The 13,934-nt window shown below is 34.1% G+C and overlaps 1 protein-coding gene across 1 annotated transcript in view; it reads left to right on the top strand.

Moving 5' to 3' along the window:
* p130CAS (Serine_rich_CAS and FAT-like_CAS_C domain-containing protein p130CAS) overlaps positions 1-13,934 on the top strand; it is a 124,918-nt gene that overhangs the window by 99,875 nt on the left and 11,109 nt on the right. The window contains exons 2-3 of the mRNA XM_088259955.1: positions 6,776-6,919; positions 8,877-9,077. Of these exons, the coding sequence (XP_088116081.1) occupies positions 6,776-6,919; positions 8,877-9,077 (345 nt within the window). The remainder of the gene's footprint in view (positions 1-6,775; positions 6,920-8,876; positions 9,078-13,934) is intronic.

The raw sequence follows: 13,934 nt of genomic DNA, 5'->3' as shown, positions 1-13,934 counted from the left end.
TTTCTGGCGTTTCTCATGTGTGTGATTCGGATCTCACATACTAATATAAGAGTTTCTGCTTAATAAAAAGCTTCTTTACATCTCACCAATAGATGTCTCTAGTGAAGTTCTAGTGATTCATGAACAAGGTTTCTAAATTGGTTCATATATATAGAACTTCCAAGAATTTGAGTAGTGTGGTTGTCAATAATGGGTAGAATTGGTGAATGTTACACGTGTGTAAAGTGATCACTTAAACCAGCCTATGACGGTCGTAAGCCCCGTAAATGCCCAGACTTCCATATTCTTCTTCATCATCAGATGTCAAAAAATAATATTAATGAGTTTTATTTATATATACGACTAGTTTCGAAAACTTACAGATGTTTTCATCTTCTGGTTAAAATTAAACTAACGTATATATAAATAAAACACATTGAAGTGGTATATTCAAGTGTTTAATTTAAAAAAAATAATTAACATGTCATTCCACAAAGTTAATGCCGAATCAATAAATAACTATGATTTTGTTTGTTAACAAAACTCAACTTTATGAAACCAAATTTATAGTCTGTACATATTTTATTAATATTTTAACTTTCTTTACAATTATTCTACCTCATAAATGTTTTTTTCAAACATTTGTAGACTAAAAAAATCACGAATGGAATAAATATACATAAAACATCATTATAAAACAAAAATCTATTCATATATCGAATTACGTTTATTATTTAATATTTTTTACTCTATTTTATTTTTTGACCTGTTTTTCCTAGTTTTAACACCTATTATTCTACTCGTTTGGAATGTATTACAATTGACTTCATACCATATTGTACTCGTATGTAGGATTTTTTTGATTATTATTTTTTCAAATATCTCGTATATAAATTAATGCATGGAACATGGAATAACGAAGAGCAAAATGTAAATAAAATCGAAATTGATATTCAACTAATAATTATGGCTTAATACCATCAACCGGTTTCGAAGCAAACAGCTTCTTCCCCATGATACTAAAAACTATCTTCTTTAAAAATATATATCGGTTTGCAGGGCTCAGGTGGCCAACTGCCATACTAATTATGTTGTAATTGGAATAAAGTGTTTTTTTAAAGATTTTGTTGTAAAAAAAAATTGCTTAGTGCTTCAAATATTGATTATTTTGGAATTTACTTTCAATGAAAATAAAATTTTATTGAAAACGATAATAGATTTAGATATTGTATTTCAATTCAAGGCGTTTTATTGAAATAATTATTCATCGCTCTTTAGTATTTTTTAGTATTGTTACCTTTTTTATGAATTTGACCTGACTTCAATTCAAACGGATTACACAGTTTACCAACTGAAATAGTGACTATATACGTCATATTGGATTGGTCATATGACTGAAGATTTTCATGAGGGTGAATTAAAATCGATCCCCTTCCTTACACCATATTTACATATTATACTCACCCTAAACCTGAACCCTGGTACTCCTCCACGCAACTGGCGATCCTTACTTCCATGCCATTTAACCTGAGTAAAATCCGATGAATCAATTTACAAGGGAAACCTTTATCGCCCCTCGGACACCTACTAAATGTGGGTGCTTTGACCTCTCACACTAGTTGCCCGAAATTTATTTTATCAAATCAAATTAACCCTTAATAACTAAACATTCGTCTGGCTGACTACGCAATTAAAAACGTGAAACTTAATCAAAAGTATTTATTAAAAATAAGAACCGGTTACATGGCACTTGAGTTTGGTTTATTAGGAATGAATGTAAGAGACGTTTAACAATAAATCACTATTCCGCACAGCTACTACATATCGTAGTCGTACAGGAGAAAATGACCAACTAACAAAACGTAATATGTCAAATTAAATGTAAAATTCAGGAGGGCCATTCAAGTAACTTTTGCTTGGCAAGAAAGTAAACATCAATGCAGTTAGTCATTTGTAACAAGTCAATATATTACACTTCCAAGTTTAAAATCCTCTGGGATTTTTTCAGGGCAATATTAAGCTAGTAAGATATCAAATAGTCAATGATCACGTTTTTGTACAAAATGCACTTAGTCACTTTCTCCTGTATGACTACGAAATGTCAATATTGTGCGATCCACAAATGGCATTGTATCTACAAATATAGTTTAGTTATTTAGGGTTCATCAAAATTCCGACACCTCAACATAAATGTCGCTCGTTAAGGGAGCAACTTTTTAACTTTTTTTGCTAGTTATGGGAACAAATCGTTATGAGAGGTTCCACTGTATACTCTTACAGTCTTGATACAATATTTTATGTCAGTGTGTAGTGAAGAAAAATTATTAAAATCATGAAAAATGTAATTGAATTTCATGTAACATGAATATATAATTTGCAAGTGTATATTCAGCTTTAGTTCTCTCGACGATTCATGTTTATGCTCGCTTGCCTCAAATCGAGTATAAACATGGCCCACGCGCGCATTTTACACACAAAGAGAATAGTATGTGCTAGTTAGTATTAATTTTTTTTTTCATATTTTCAATATAGTTTTTAAAATATTGATAGTTACTATTTTGTCAGCTTCTTGTTATTGTTCGCGACATATTGTACGCAGTGAACGTGATAAATGATTAAAAAAAACGGGATTCTTTAAATTATTTCTTATCTCTATTACCAAATTACACTTCAGATCGTTTAACGTTATCTAGTCATCACTTACGTAATACAAAGAAACTTATCACGTTCCTAGGATACATATACGTAAATATAAAGGCTCTTCACACGGACTGCGATCTGCTATCCGACATCATGCGCCTATATACACATACAAACGGGCTGCGTTAGATCGTACGCAGTCGCACCGTGAGCCTTAAGGGGATATTCGCAAAGACAGAACTCATTCGCCGGCCAACCGCCGAAGAGGTAACACGTCTTTCCATGCCGATTAAAAAAAAAAGTTTTTATGTTTTTTAGAATATATCGTAGTCATACAGGAGAAAGTGACCAACTAACAAAACGTTAAATGTTCAGGAGAGCCATTTAAGTCACTTTTGCTTGGCAAGAAAATAAACATCAATGCAGTTAGTCGTTTTTAAGAAGTCAATATCTTATACTTCCAAGTTTAAAATCGCTTTGGGATTTTTCACGGCAATATTTGTTTGCTAAATCATTTCCACCATAATATTTTCCCCAATTCATTCACAGTGAAGCGCCCTTGAGGTATTTTTTTATGAAAATGGCGCTATATAAGTTATCCAATTTTATTATTATTATAATATTAAGCTATTAAGATATCAAATAGTCAATAATTACGTTTTTGTAAAAAATGCACTTGGTCACTTTCTCCTGTATGACTACGATATATAGATTTTTTTTACTCATGTTAATGAATGTCTCAAAGAATGTACATTGGAGTTTATTTTTGAAGAATATGTTTAAAAAAAATATTTTTTTTAACTCTTAATCTTAGTCTTAATCTTTCGATAACTCTTTTTTTCAAAACCATATTATTATTTCGAAGGAAAACTTATTTTTTCAATGCGAAAACGGTGTTTTAAGAAAAAAATCAGCTACGCAAAATGTTACCTGGATTTAGAGAAAATTAAGTGGCGACTTAATGATTGCTCGGCCTTAATATGTGTGTCGTTATCGATTTTAATTAAATTCCTAAAATTGTATTCGTCATGTCTGACGGCTGATAACTTTCTTTAATCGAAATTAATGGAAAATCGGCTGGATTTGCGAGATAAAACCGATACAACTGTTTTATACTTAGTTTTTTTTTTTATGTTAATCGAGTTCTTCGAATTTGCACTTTCTAAAGTTGACTTAATACGGATATATTATTCCGTAAGGCTGTATCCCCATATGTCATAAAGTATAGTCACTCTAACACTGAAATAACGTTATTATTTATTTACCAATATTACGATAAGATATTTTTTTATTGTGATTGAAATATCGACTTCCAGCTGAACTGAAATACGTAAAAACACTGTTATCATTATACCTTAAAACATGACTTTGTTGAAAAAATACTCTACATATTATACAAACGGCTTCTTCCTTTTAGACGAATTAATCCGTATTAATTAGCCCTAAGAAAGAAGTTGTTCGAAACCAGTCGATGTTATAATAAATTTATAATGAGGCAAAATTATTTTTAAGTTTTAAATGGAAAATCATGAAATTGTAGCTTCAACGATTTATTGCACCATTACTGTTGTACAACATGCGTATTATTATTTTTTTATTATTGTGAAATGTTTTTGTTATTTTTCTGTTTGTAAACTTGAAACTGGCAAAAACATCCCTTCACTGGATGATTGCCAAATAAAAAATAAATGTTTCTGATTGTAAAGGGGGGAACAAAATTAATCACTCTTTCAGAAGATGTTTTAACTTTTACAAATGGCGTCGTACGTCAATAATATTTGACATTTCGCTCACTCCCTTCAAGAACGTCATTAATCAAAAATCAAAAATTTTTAGTTGTGCATGTTTTCGGAATGCCCAGAAAATGTATTATATCCCGGAGAAAGCGGCATATTTTTAACTTAATATTTACCCGCTATAGGGCAGAAAGTGTTGTTTTTGCATTTTGATGAAAAGGTGTTGTTTAATTATTTTTTTAAAGATATTAATTATTTTTCAAATGGAGAAAAAACCTTCAGGTTTTACGTAAAAATATGTGTTGCACAGTAAAAAGTTCAATAAGTGGCTTGATATTTATTTTTAATACATTGTGTTATATTTTTAAACTTTAAAAACGTTCTCCTGAAAAATCAAGTTTTTGGATTTATGACGTTTTTGAAAGGAATGAGCGATTTGTGAACTAGACAGTTGTAGAATACAAACCGTCTTAGGGTGGCGCAAAATTAATGCTGCAAATTTTGTTTTTTCAATAAATTTTATCCTAAATATTAATAAAAAAAGATTTTGAGTGATGGAAATCTTTATTTGGACCTTTGATTTTTGTTTGTTAAGTGGAAAGATGATATCCTTCAAGTGGCTGCCACCAGTGTTGATATACATGTATAGTCCCCGTTTTATCAATATGGTTGTCATCTTCCGATAGGGTGATTAATTTTGTGCCACCCCGTACTTATCGTAAAGTCGTAAGAAGTAAAACTTTATTATTGATATAATGAACGTTATCTTTTGTGTGCAATCGATCCCGAAGTATTGTCCAGGGTCACACATATTTATTAACACCCATCGAACTCGGGTTCTCCAGCATAGTACCTACCTAAATGCGCTAACCACTGTACTGCAAAGTAAATTTTTAAAAAATGACGCGGTTCAGAGTTGGCTTAAAAGCTATGGTCACTGTAACATTAATGCTCCGAATAATTTGCGAATATCAGGGAGGCATAAGTAGTTTCGAACATGCAATACCATTTGGTGGAATAGCCCCATGGCTGTGCTATTTCCCCATTTCGCTTTATTTTGGGGGAGTAATATTATTTATTTGGATTGTCAGAAATTCGGGACGGGCTTTTTATCGCTTTTACTTCGCCATGGCTGTCAGTTATCCCAACTAGGCACATTATTATCTCCTTATGGTTTATTTAGGCAATCCAGAAGGTTGGGGTGATGGTTTGAATGATAGAAAGGAAATTGTGCAATCTGGACGATATTTAGAATGATCACCAGTTTTGACGAACTTGTAGTCTGCGTAAGGGCTGATATTATAATACATACAAATATATAGAAAGATAAATGAACACACGATTAAGAACTAGGGGTGCGTTGAAATTGATTGATGGATTATAGTTTATTTCAATGAGTTCTTATATAATCTTCTCCGTCTTATTCCTCATTACTGAGGGTTGTGACCCTTGTGGAAGTAATGACTCTTCTCCAGTTATCCCTTGACTGCGCTGCACATGCGCTCCAACCACCGAGGTGCCTGCTGCTGCCTTAATTTGATCGGTCCATCGTGTGGGAATCTTCCTCTCCTTCTCTTTCCCTCCAGGCTACCGATCACAACCAGTCGTTCCAGGCTATACTAGTTGCGTTGTTATCCACGCGCAACGTGTCTTAAGAACTGAACTGGAGAATCTGTCAAGTGCAGACGTTATAAGACATATAAGATAATAACATCACGATATTCTGATAATTTTCCACCCTTATTAGTAGACGTTGATCGTTGATGAATAACCGTATATTACTGATTCATTCATATACAATATTGTACATTGTATTACCTGATCTTGAATGAATCTTGTTCACCGTCATTGATCCGTTCACGGGCTTACTGATTCACAGATAGTCGATTCACTGATTTAGTGATTCACTAATCTTTGGTTTTGAAAACTTTGAAGACTTTGAATCACATATATCCTGTCGGATGCACACTTCGAAAGCTGAGATTTAGGATTTGAGCATCAAAAATTATGAATATTTATAATTTTATGTACCGTCTTATCGGTGGATTTTTTTAAAGATACATTTTCACTATTTTTCTATTTTACTATAACATACACACAAGAAAAAAAATTATATAATTTTTACAATTTGATTATTTGCCCATTCTTTTAGTCTATTACATTTGTTGAATATCTAAATAGTAACATTGAGTTTGTTCTATGTTGACGGTACGTGGTTTTGAGTTTGTTCTATGCTGGCGGTACGTGGTTTTGAGTTTGTTTTATGCTGACGGTATGTGATTTTGAGTTTGTTCTATGTTGACGGTACGTGGTTTGGAGTTTGTTCTATGCTGACGGTACGTGGTTTGGAGTTTATTCTAAGCTGATGGTATGTTGTTTTGAGTTTGTTCTATGCTGACGGTAGGTTGTTTTGTTTGCAGAGATGCATGGCGCGCGCCCTGTACGACAACATGGCGGACACCCCTGACGAGCTGGCCTTCCGCAAGGGAGATGTCCTCACGGTGCTGGAACAGAACACAGCCGGCACCGAGGGCTGGTGGCTATGCTCCTTGAGAGGGAGACAGGTAAAACAATCCTTATTTCATAACTTAACCTTACCTTCCTTTATTAAAAAAATTGTACCTGGTTAATATCGTAGTCGTACTTGAGAAAGTGACCAACTACCAAAACGTAAAGTGTTCAGGAGGGCCATTTAAGTTACTTTTGCTTGGCAAGAAAATAAACATCAATGCAGTTAGTCATTTTTAACAAGTCAATATGTTATACTTCCAAGTTCAAAATCCTTTGCGATTTTTTCAAAGCAATATTAAGCTAGTAAGATATCAAATAGTCAATCATCACGTTTTTGTAAAAAATGCACTTGGTCACTTTCTCCTGTATGACTACGATATATGTATATATATATATATATATATATATATATATATATATATATATATATATATATATATATATATATATACATAGTATATCGCTCATTAGGTGCAACAATGGCGTAATAACACTAGAAATATTACAGGAGATGCCATTAAAAAAATTGAGTAGTCTGTTTGTCAATCATGGATAGAATGGTGAATGTTGCAGTGTGTAAAGTGATCACTCAACCAGCCTATACTTCCATATTCTTCTTCATCTACATACATATGTTGAGATGTCAAAAATGTAAATATTATGTTTATTTGTGTCAAAGATACATTAAATGCTTTTGATACGTCATTGAAATTTGGCTGGCACTCTGTTGTCTATTTTTGATCCGTCATTGAAATTTGGCAGGCAAAATATTCTCGGAAATCAATATTACACAGTTGAATCTGCATCAACGCCTTTAGATGGACTCACAAAATCGCGTGGTATGCTTTCTCGATAACGTTTATTAAACTAATAAATTCGAAGAAGTATTGCCTACTCTCCTTACAATCAAATGAAATTCGGCGAATACAATGACTCATAAATAATAATTACGAATGTCATTATGATTTCTTCTTGACACATTATACGTTTAAAAAAATGTCGTAACATTTTATTGGTATTTTCAAATGTCAAAACCACTCGATAAATATTTGTTTTGGCTGTATGTTCTCGTGTAACATTATAAAGTAATGTAATAAACTCGACAAAAACTTGCTATATCGTGGGATGACTCCTTTATTTAAAAGGAATTAGGTACTCCTACAGATGTTTGGTCACCACGTTACGCGCAACACTCCTAAATTAATTTTACATTTTGACATCTCAAAATAAATAAAGAAAAATGTGGAAGTCTGCAAATCTGCAGGGCTTATGAGCTGGCATAGACTGGTTAGGTGATCACTTTACACACGTGAAACATTCGCCAGTCTACCCATGATCGACAACCACACTACTCAAATATTCGGAACTCCTAGATATAATACGAGTATATTTTCAATGTTATCAATAATACATAATCAATCTCGTTACTACGTTAGGTAATTTAAAAAAAGTGAAACTCCTCAGGAGAACCCGGACTGTTGACTGTCGTCAACAAACCTTCCGTTCCACTAGAAGTGGGTTCGGCATTTTGTGTCCTAGCTTGGTTTATGGTACCAATGTCCTTCACTGTTTTTATCGTGTATGATACCACCTCTCGCGAGAGTTCCTTGTGAATAATAATAATAATAATAATTTTTGATGATTTATATAGCGCCATTTTCGTAAAAAACTACCTCAAGGGCGCTTATACAGGTATGGTTTATGATATGAAAATGATAATGAGAGAAAATTTAAAAAATATAATAATGAAAAACGTCGTCAATCGGCTGAGTCTGAAGGGGGGAAAGTGGAGTCGCCGTATTGTTGCGCTTTCTTCTCGGTCTTCTTGGGCTGGAGCATGACCAAGATGTTGGACAGGACGCCTCACTGTGTAATGGTAATGCCGGAGAACAGCTTGTTAAGGTCCCGTCATTGTGGACTATCACGGATTCGTTCCTTCAGAAGAGGGTTCAGCAATGAGTCCTGGCTTGGTGTTCCTCTGGTTCATCTCAGTCTGTAAATCGTTCGCAGGGTATATGTCCCGGTAACCGTCTGCGCCTGCTGGCCGGCGTGTACGACACGGGCGGGCCGCCCTCGCCGCCCAGCACGCCGGGCTGCCCGGGCCGCCCGCTGCCGCCGCCGCCCTCGCACGCCCACCAGACCGCCACCGCGCAGCCGCCGCTCCACAGGGGCCACAACCGGAGGAGGTCCCTAAACACCATGCCCAACAAGGTGTGTATTGTCTATCATTTATTTTTTTAATATTTAACCTTTCCGGGAGTATAGACGTAAATGAACGTCGGTGCGAATTTTCCTCAAAGGAGTATCGACGTTAATGAACGTCGAAGTCTATCTGTCAGTTGGTATGATGTGAATTGTATAGTAATGACATCTGCGGATATTTGTATTTGACTTTGTCATAAAATAAAACCTAGAGATGGCGAGGTTTATTTTTTATATCAAATAATTTTTACATTATTTCTATCTTCATAATACGAAGATTTTGTTTTTAAAAATACATATTTAACGTAAAAAAAAACCCACTCCCCAGAGAAAGACGGACTTCAATTATTGTACTCCTGGAAAGGTTCAAGCACTAACTTTGTGGATCATTGTAGTATATTATTTGGAGAAATAAAATTACTTTGTTTTTTGATCTACTCACTTTTATTATTATAAACCAACTAGTTTCGGCTACAACCTATTGCTCTCTTCAGGGTTTGTTTTAGAACCAGTTTAAGTTATAAAACAAACCCTGAATAGGGCAACATAAATGGTGGATCAAAAATCAACAATTAACAATTCAACAAAGTAACATTCAACAATTCAACAATTCTACATTCAACAATTCTACCCATGATTGACAACCACACTAGGTACTCAAATTCTTGAGTTTGATGAATATATCAAAGTTTCAAGAAAATTAGTGTGGTTGTCAATCATGTGTAGAAGAATTGGTGAATGCTACACGTGTGTAAAGTGATCACTTAATCAAGCCTATGACGGTTGTAAACCACGTTAATGCCAAGACTTCTATATTCATCATCTTTGTGGAGATGTCAAAAAAAAAATATATTGATATTTTTTTTGAGTTCAGAAATTTATAAAATAGGATCAGATCTCCTGCTTTTCTGCAATCATCCAGAGAGTCAATTTTAAAGAAGATCGAAGAATGTACACTATATGAGTGCTATATGATAAAGTTAAAGCCCCATATACAATAAATATCAACTTAATTTTCTTTAAACCCAGGTAACATTTGTCGTTATTAAATTTTTTGCTTAAAATACCGTTTTTGTATTGAATAAAATGAGCTTGGATTTACTCTAGCGAGATAGCGAGTGCTTTTGTTTAGAATTTTCAGTCATGAATTTCATACAATTATAGTAACTTTACAATGATTAAAGAAAACACTTGTTTTTTACCACTTGAGTTTTATTATAGACTACATGTTTCAGAAGTTAAACTTCCATCATTCAGGTCTGTATAATAACTGTGTTTTCTTTAATCATTGTAATATGTCTTACCACAAAGTTAATGCCGAAACAATAAATAGTAACTTTTGACACAAAGAGTAAATCCACTCACGAGTAGGCATAGGCTATAAAACTCAAAAAGTTGAAGCCTGAGTACGGTCATGATAAGCTGTGTTGCATAAGACGTAGCTAGATTTCAGAGTCACTTGGACGTTAGGTAATCAAAAAAAATGGATTTACTCGGTATTACTTTTCCCCAATTTACGCGAATTTGTCTCGTTTACCTGCCGCGTAAATCTTGATATGAGCGAGTTTTGTTTGCGAAGAATTATTATAATGCACTTACAATAAGTTGCAAAGAAATGCGAGAATCCCGTCGGCTGGACCATAGTTCTGCTGCCCGTGGACAGTTGATCGTCCAGTATTGCCCGCATTTGGAAGTCGTTCTGCCCTTAACTAGACTGGCCTTACTCTTGAACGGTTATGTTCTCCGGCCGAGAACCGCTCGCTATATGGAACGATGCTCACTTTACAATTTAAAGTACCTACTCAACCGTATTGGGAATGCTTTATTTTAAGCGTCGTTTTACGGTCACCGTTTGTCGAGTTACTACCAGTTGTAGAATGTGAACTAAGATGGTTCAAATCGGGTTGTTGATCATCGGTAGCGTTTCGAGCCTCAAATCCCGTGATCTTAAGTTCAATATCCACTCTTTTAACTTAATATTTAACATATAGTTATACTTTTCAAACGTAGTTTCATGTAACACATGCATTTAGTTTTCTAATATTTTGTATAGAAACACTACTACGCAGACTTTTGACACCACCAGATTTTAGGTTCTGATTGATCGGATCATGCCAAGTCTTTTTCGACATACTTTCTCAGTCATTCTCTCGTTATATGTATATTTGCTCCACATGTCCATACCACCTTAAAGAACTCTTCTTAATATTTACTTTTTTTTTTTTTTACAAAAATGTTAATAAAATTAGTATATAACCACTCACCGAGATTTTTACGTCTACCGGTTTCGAGACGTACCCGTCTCTTGGTCAGGACAATCACTAACACAGCATGCAAACAATACTACCCTTCACCACCATAGCACCATTTACACACTCAAAACTACACAAAATGTATAACACATGCGATTTTTGGTCGACCCGAAGACCAACATGCACTATAGTTTTCAATACAGACATGCGTTACGAGCCGAGGTTTAACGTACATTAAAATTAGACTAGGAATCGAATCTACTTATATACTTGTAGGATGAAAGGAGTGGGGGGGGGGTTCGAATTGGATATTGACGAATCGTGTTTAACCGATGTCGAATCAAACAATGTATTTTCAACTATCCCTAGTTCAGCCTTTCTACACGAATATATATTTACAAACAACATAGCCAATATGGTGGCCCACCTTTTTGCAACCTACCTACTTGAAAATTTGTCTGAGTACATATTATTATTTATTTATGTCGTCCAAGAAATATTCACAATATGTTAGTAATGTTAGTAAATAACCAGCCGCCGAGATTTTAGTCTACCGGTTTCGAAATGTACCCGTCTCTTCGTCAGGATAATCACTACACCAGCATGCAAACAATACTACACGTCACTACAATCGTTACATCAGCATGTATGGTAGTAACATGTAGTATTGTTTGTATGCTGATGTAAAGATTGTCCTGACGAAGAGACGGGTACGTCTCAGTAGACTTAAATCTCGGTAAGTAGTCATATACTAACATTACTAACGTTTTGTAAAAATGTCTGATCACAAAGTAAATGATAATAATATTAAACATATTTACATATATTACTATCGTATTACAATATAACCTCTAAGTTTGTTGTCATACAGTTTGCTGTATTACAATACATTTGAATTAGATTTTTTTTTCGTTTGCAATCTTTTTGGATTTACGAGACCGCGCGACCCCCGAGGATATTTAAACACAACGATATCCATTTATTACAAAAGCTTTTACTTTCTTTCTTTGGTTGTTCCTTCCGCCATATTTCGGGTCTCTCATTTCCTCGCGCCTCTTCCTTCCGCGGATTACTGCAGCCACCAGGCTGCTCACTTCCCTTTCTGAAGATTAAGAAGAAAAAGAAAATGACACAGAGTCTGAATCTCCAGTCATTATTCTCCATAAAAGTAATCTTCTGCACTCCGACCAAATTGAAACCTTAGGGCCCTTTATATACATACTTACGTAACAATTTCTTATTCGCATCTTTTGTTTACATAATGTCACAGGAAAATGAGTACATTGTTAGGGAGAGTTGACTCCGCCTAGGAAGAGTAAACTCTATTACTAAAAGTATCAGTAAAAGTTTATTGAAAATAAACAGTTAACTCATTTATATACATATATATTTTTTCTTTTATGTATATAACAATTTACATAATGTATTACTTAAAACATATATTTATATGTATATTAAATGTTAAATCAAACACTGATTTTTTGAGTCTTCTAAGTTGTGTTTTATTGTGAAAATCACATAAAAAAATCAATTTTGTGACAATTTTATCATTTTTAAAAAATATTCAATATGTTTACAAAACGTTTTTTTTTAATTTTAATTCATTTTCTAAACATTTCAACTTACAATCTTAAATTAAAAACGTAGTTTTATTTGATTTTCTCTCCAATAAAGAAAATGAGCTCTTGAGCTTGGAGAGGGACTTGTTGGTTATGTTTGTTGGTAATATAATTTGTTTTTATTAAAAAAAAAAATCTTTCTTAGATTAACATATATAATTATTTTTTTTGCATTTTAATGTCTTCATTTTTTTCTGTAGGAAGGTTGTTAAAGTGCATAGTTTCCAAATATTTAAAATTCTGTATTTACTAAGTAAAACATTAATTAAAAATGGATAGATTTTACCACAAAGTGACTGCCGAATCAATTAATGAAATTTAAAATTCTGTTGGAATTGTTTGGTATCGCATTTGTTTCACCTAGTTATGGCATTTTCAAACGAATTCGACCTAGGAAGAGTCAACTCTTAGGGTGTTTGTCCACTAGACGGAATTACACTGAATTTTATATATGCCGTCCGGCACGTCAGTTAGCGTTTTAAAACGATGATTGGCTTGGATTGGCTTGTGCTTTTGTCCATCTTTCTTCGGATCGGAGCTCTTCATCGGTGCGTGAACACGTTGCGCGTAAATTCGATCACGCTAAACTGTCGTAGTCGCTTTCACTTTTCAAACCCGGACGGTAAAATTCCGGGTAGTGGACAAGCGCCCTTACTGGATAATGTACTCGTACTTTAACGTAATATATTAGGTACTTCTTTGGCCTGATGCTTAAGTATGTTCAAAAATGTGTTCGTGTAAACACGCAAATATTACCCAGAGATTCCGCCCAAAGTTACGTCAAATGATGTTGTTTTGTTGCGGTCTCGTAATTAATTCCCGCGACGGAATGCCAAACTACACACTCTAGGCTCTAGGTACCTATTGTAGAATTTAATTCAACTTTTTGGCTGCCCTAATATTTTGCGTAAGTACAAGTAGGCACATGCGGCATGTAATTTCAGGGCATGTAACATGCCCTGAAATTACAATTTGAAACGGCCATTAATGTTAAT

This window comes from Brachycentrus maculatus, unplaced genomic scaffold (genome assembly GCF_059751285.1).
Source record: "Brachycentrus maculatus isolate JH-2025_06_01 unplaced genomic scaffold, ASM5975128v1 h1tg000121l, whole genome shotgun sequence".
In the NCBI taxonomy this organism is placed as follows: domain Eukaryota; kingdom Metazoa; phylum Arthropoda; class Insecta; order Trichoptera; family Brachycentridae; genus Brachycentrus; species Brachycentrus maculatus.
The sequence above is the reverse complement of the archived record's forward strand: the minus strand, read 5'-3'. Positions and strand labels throughout refer to the sequence as shown.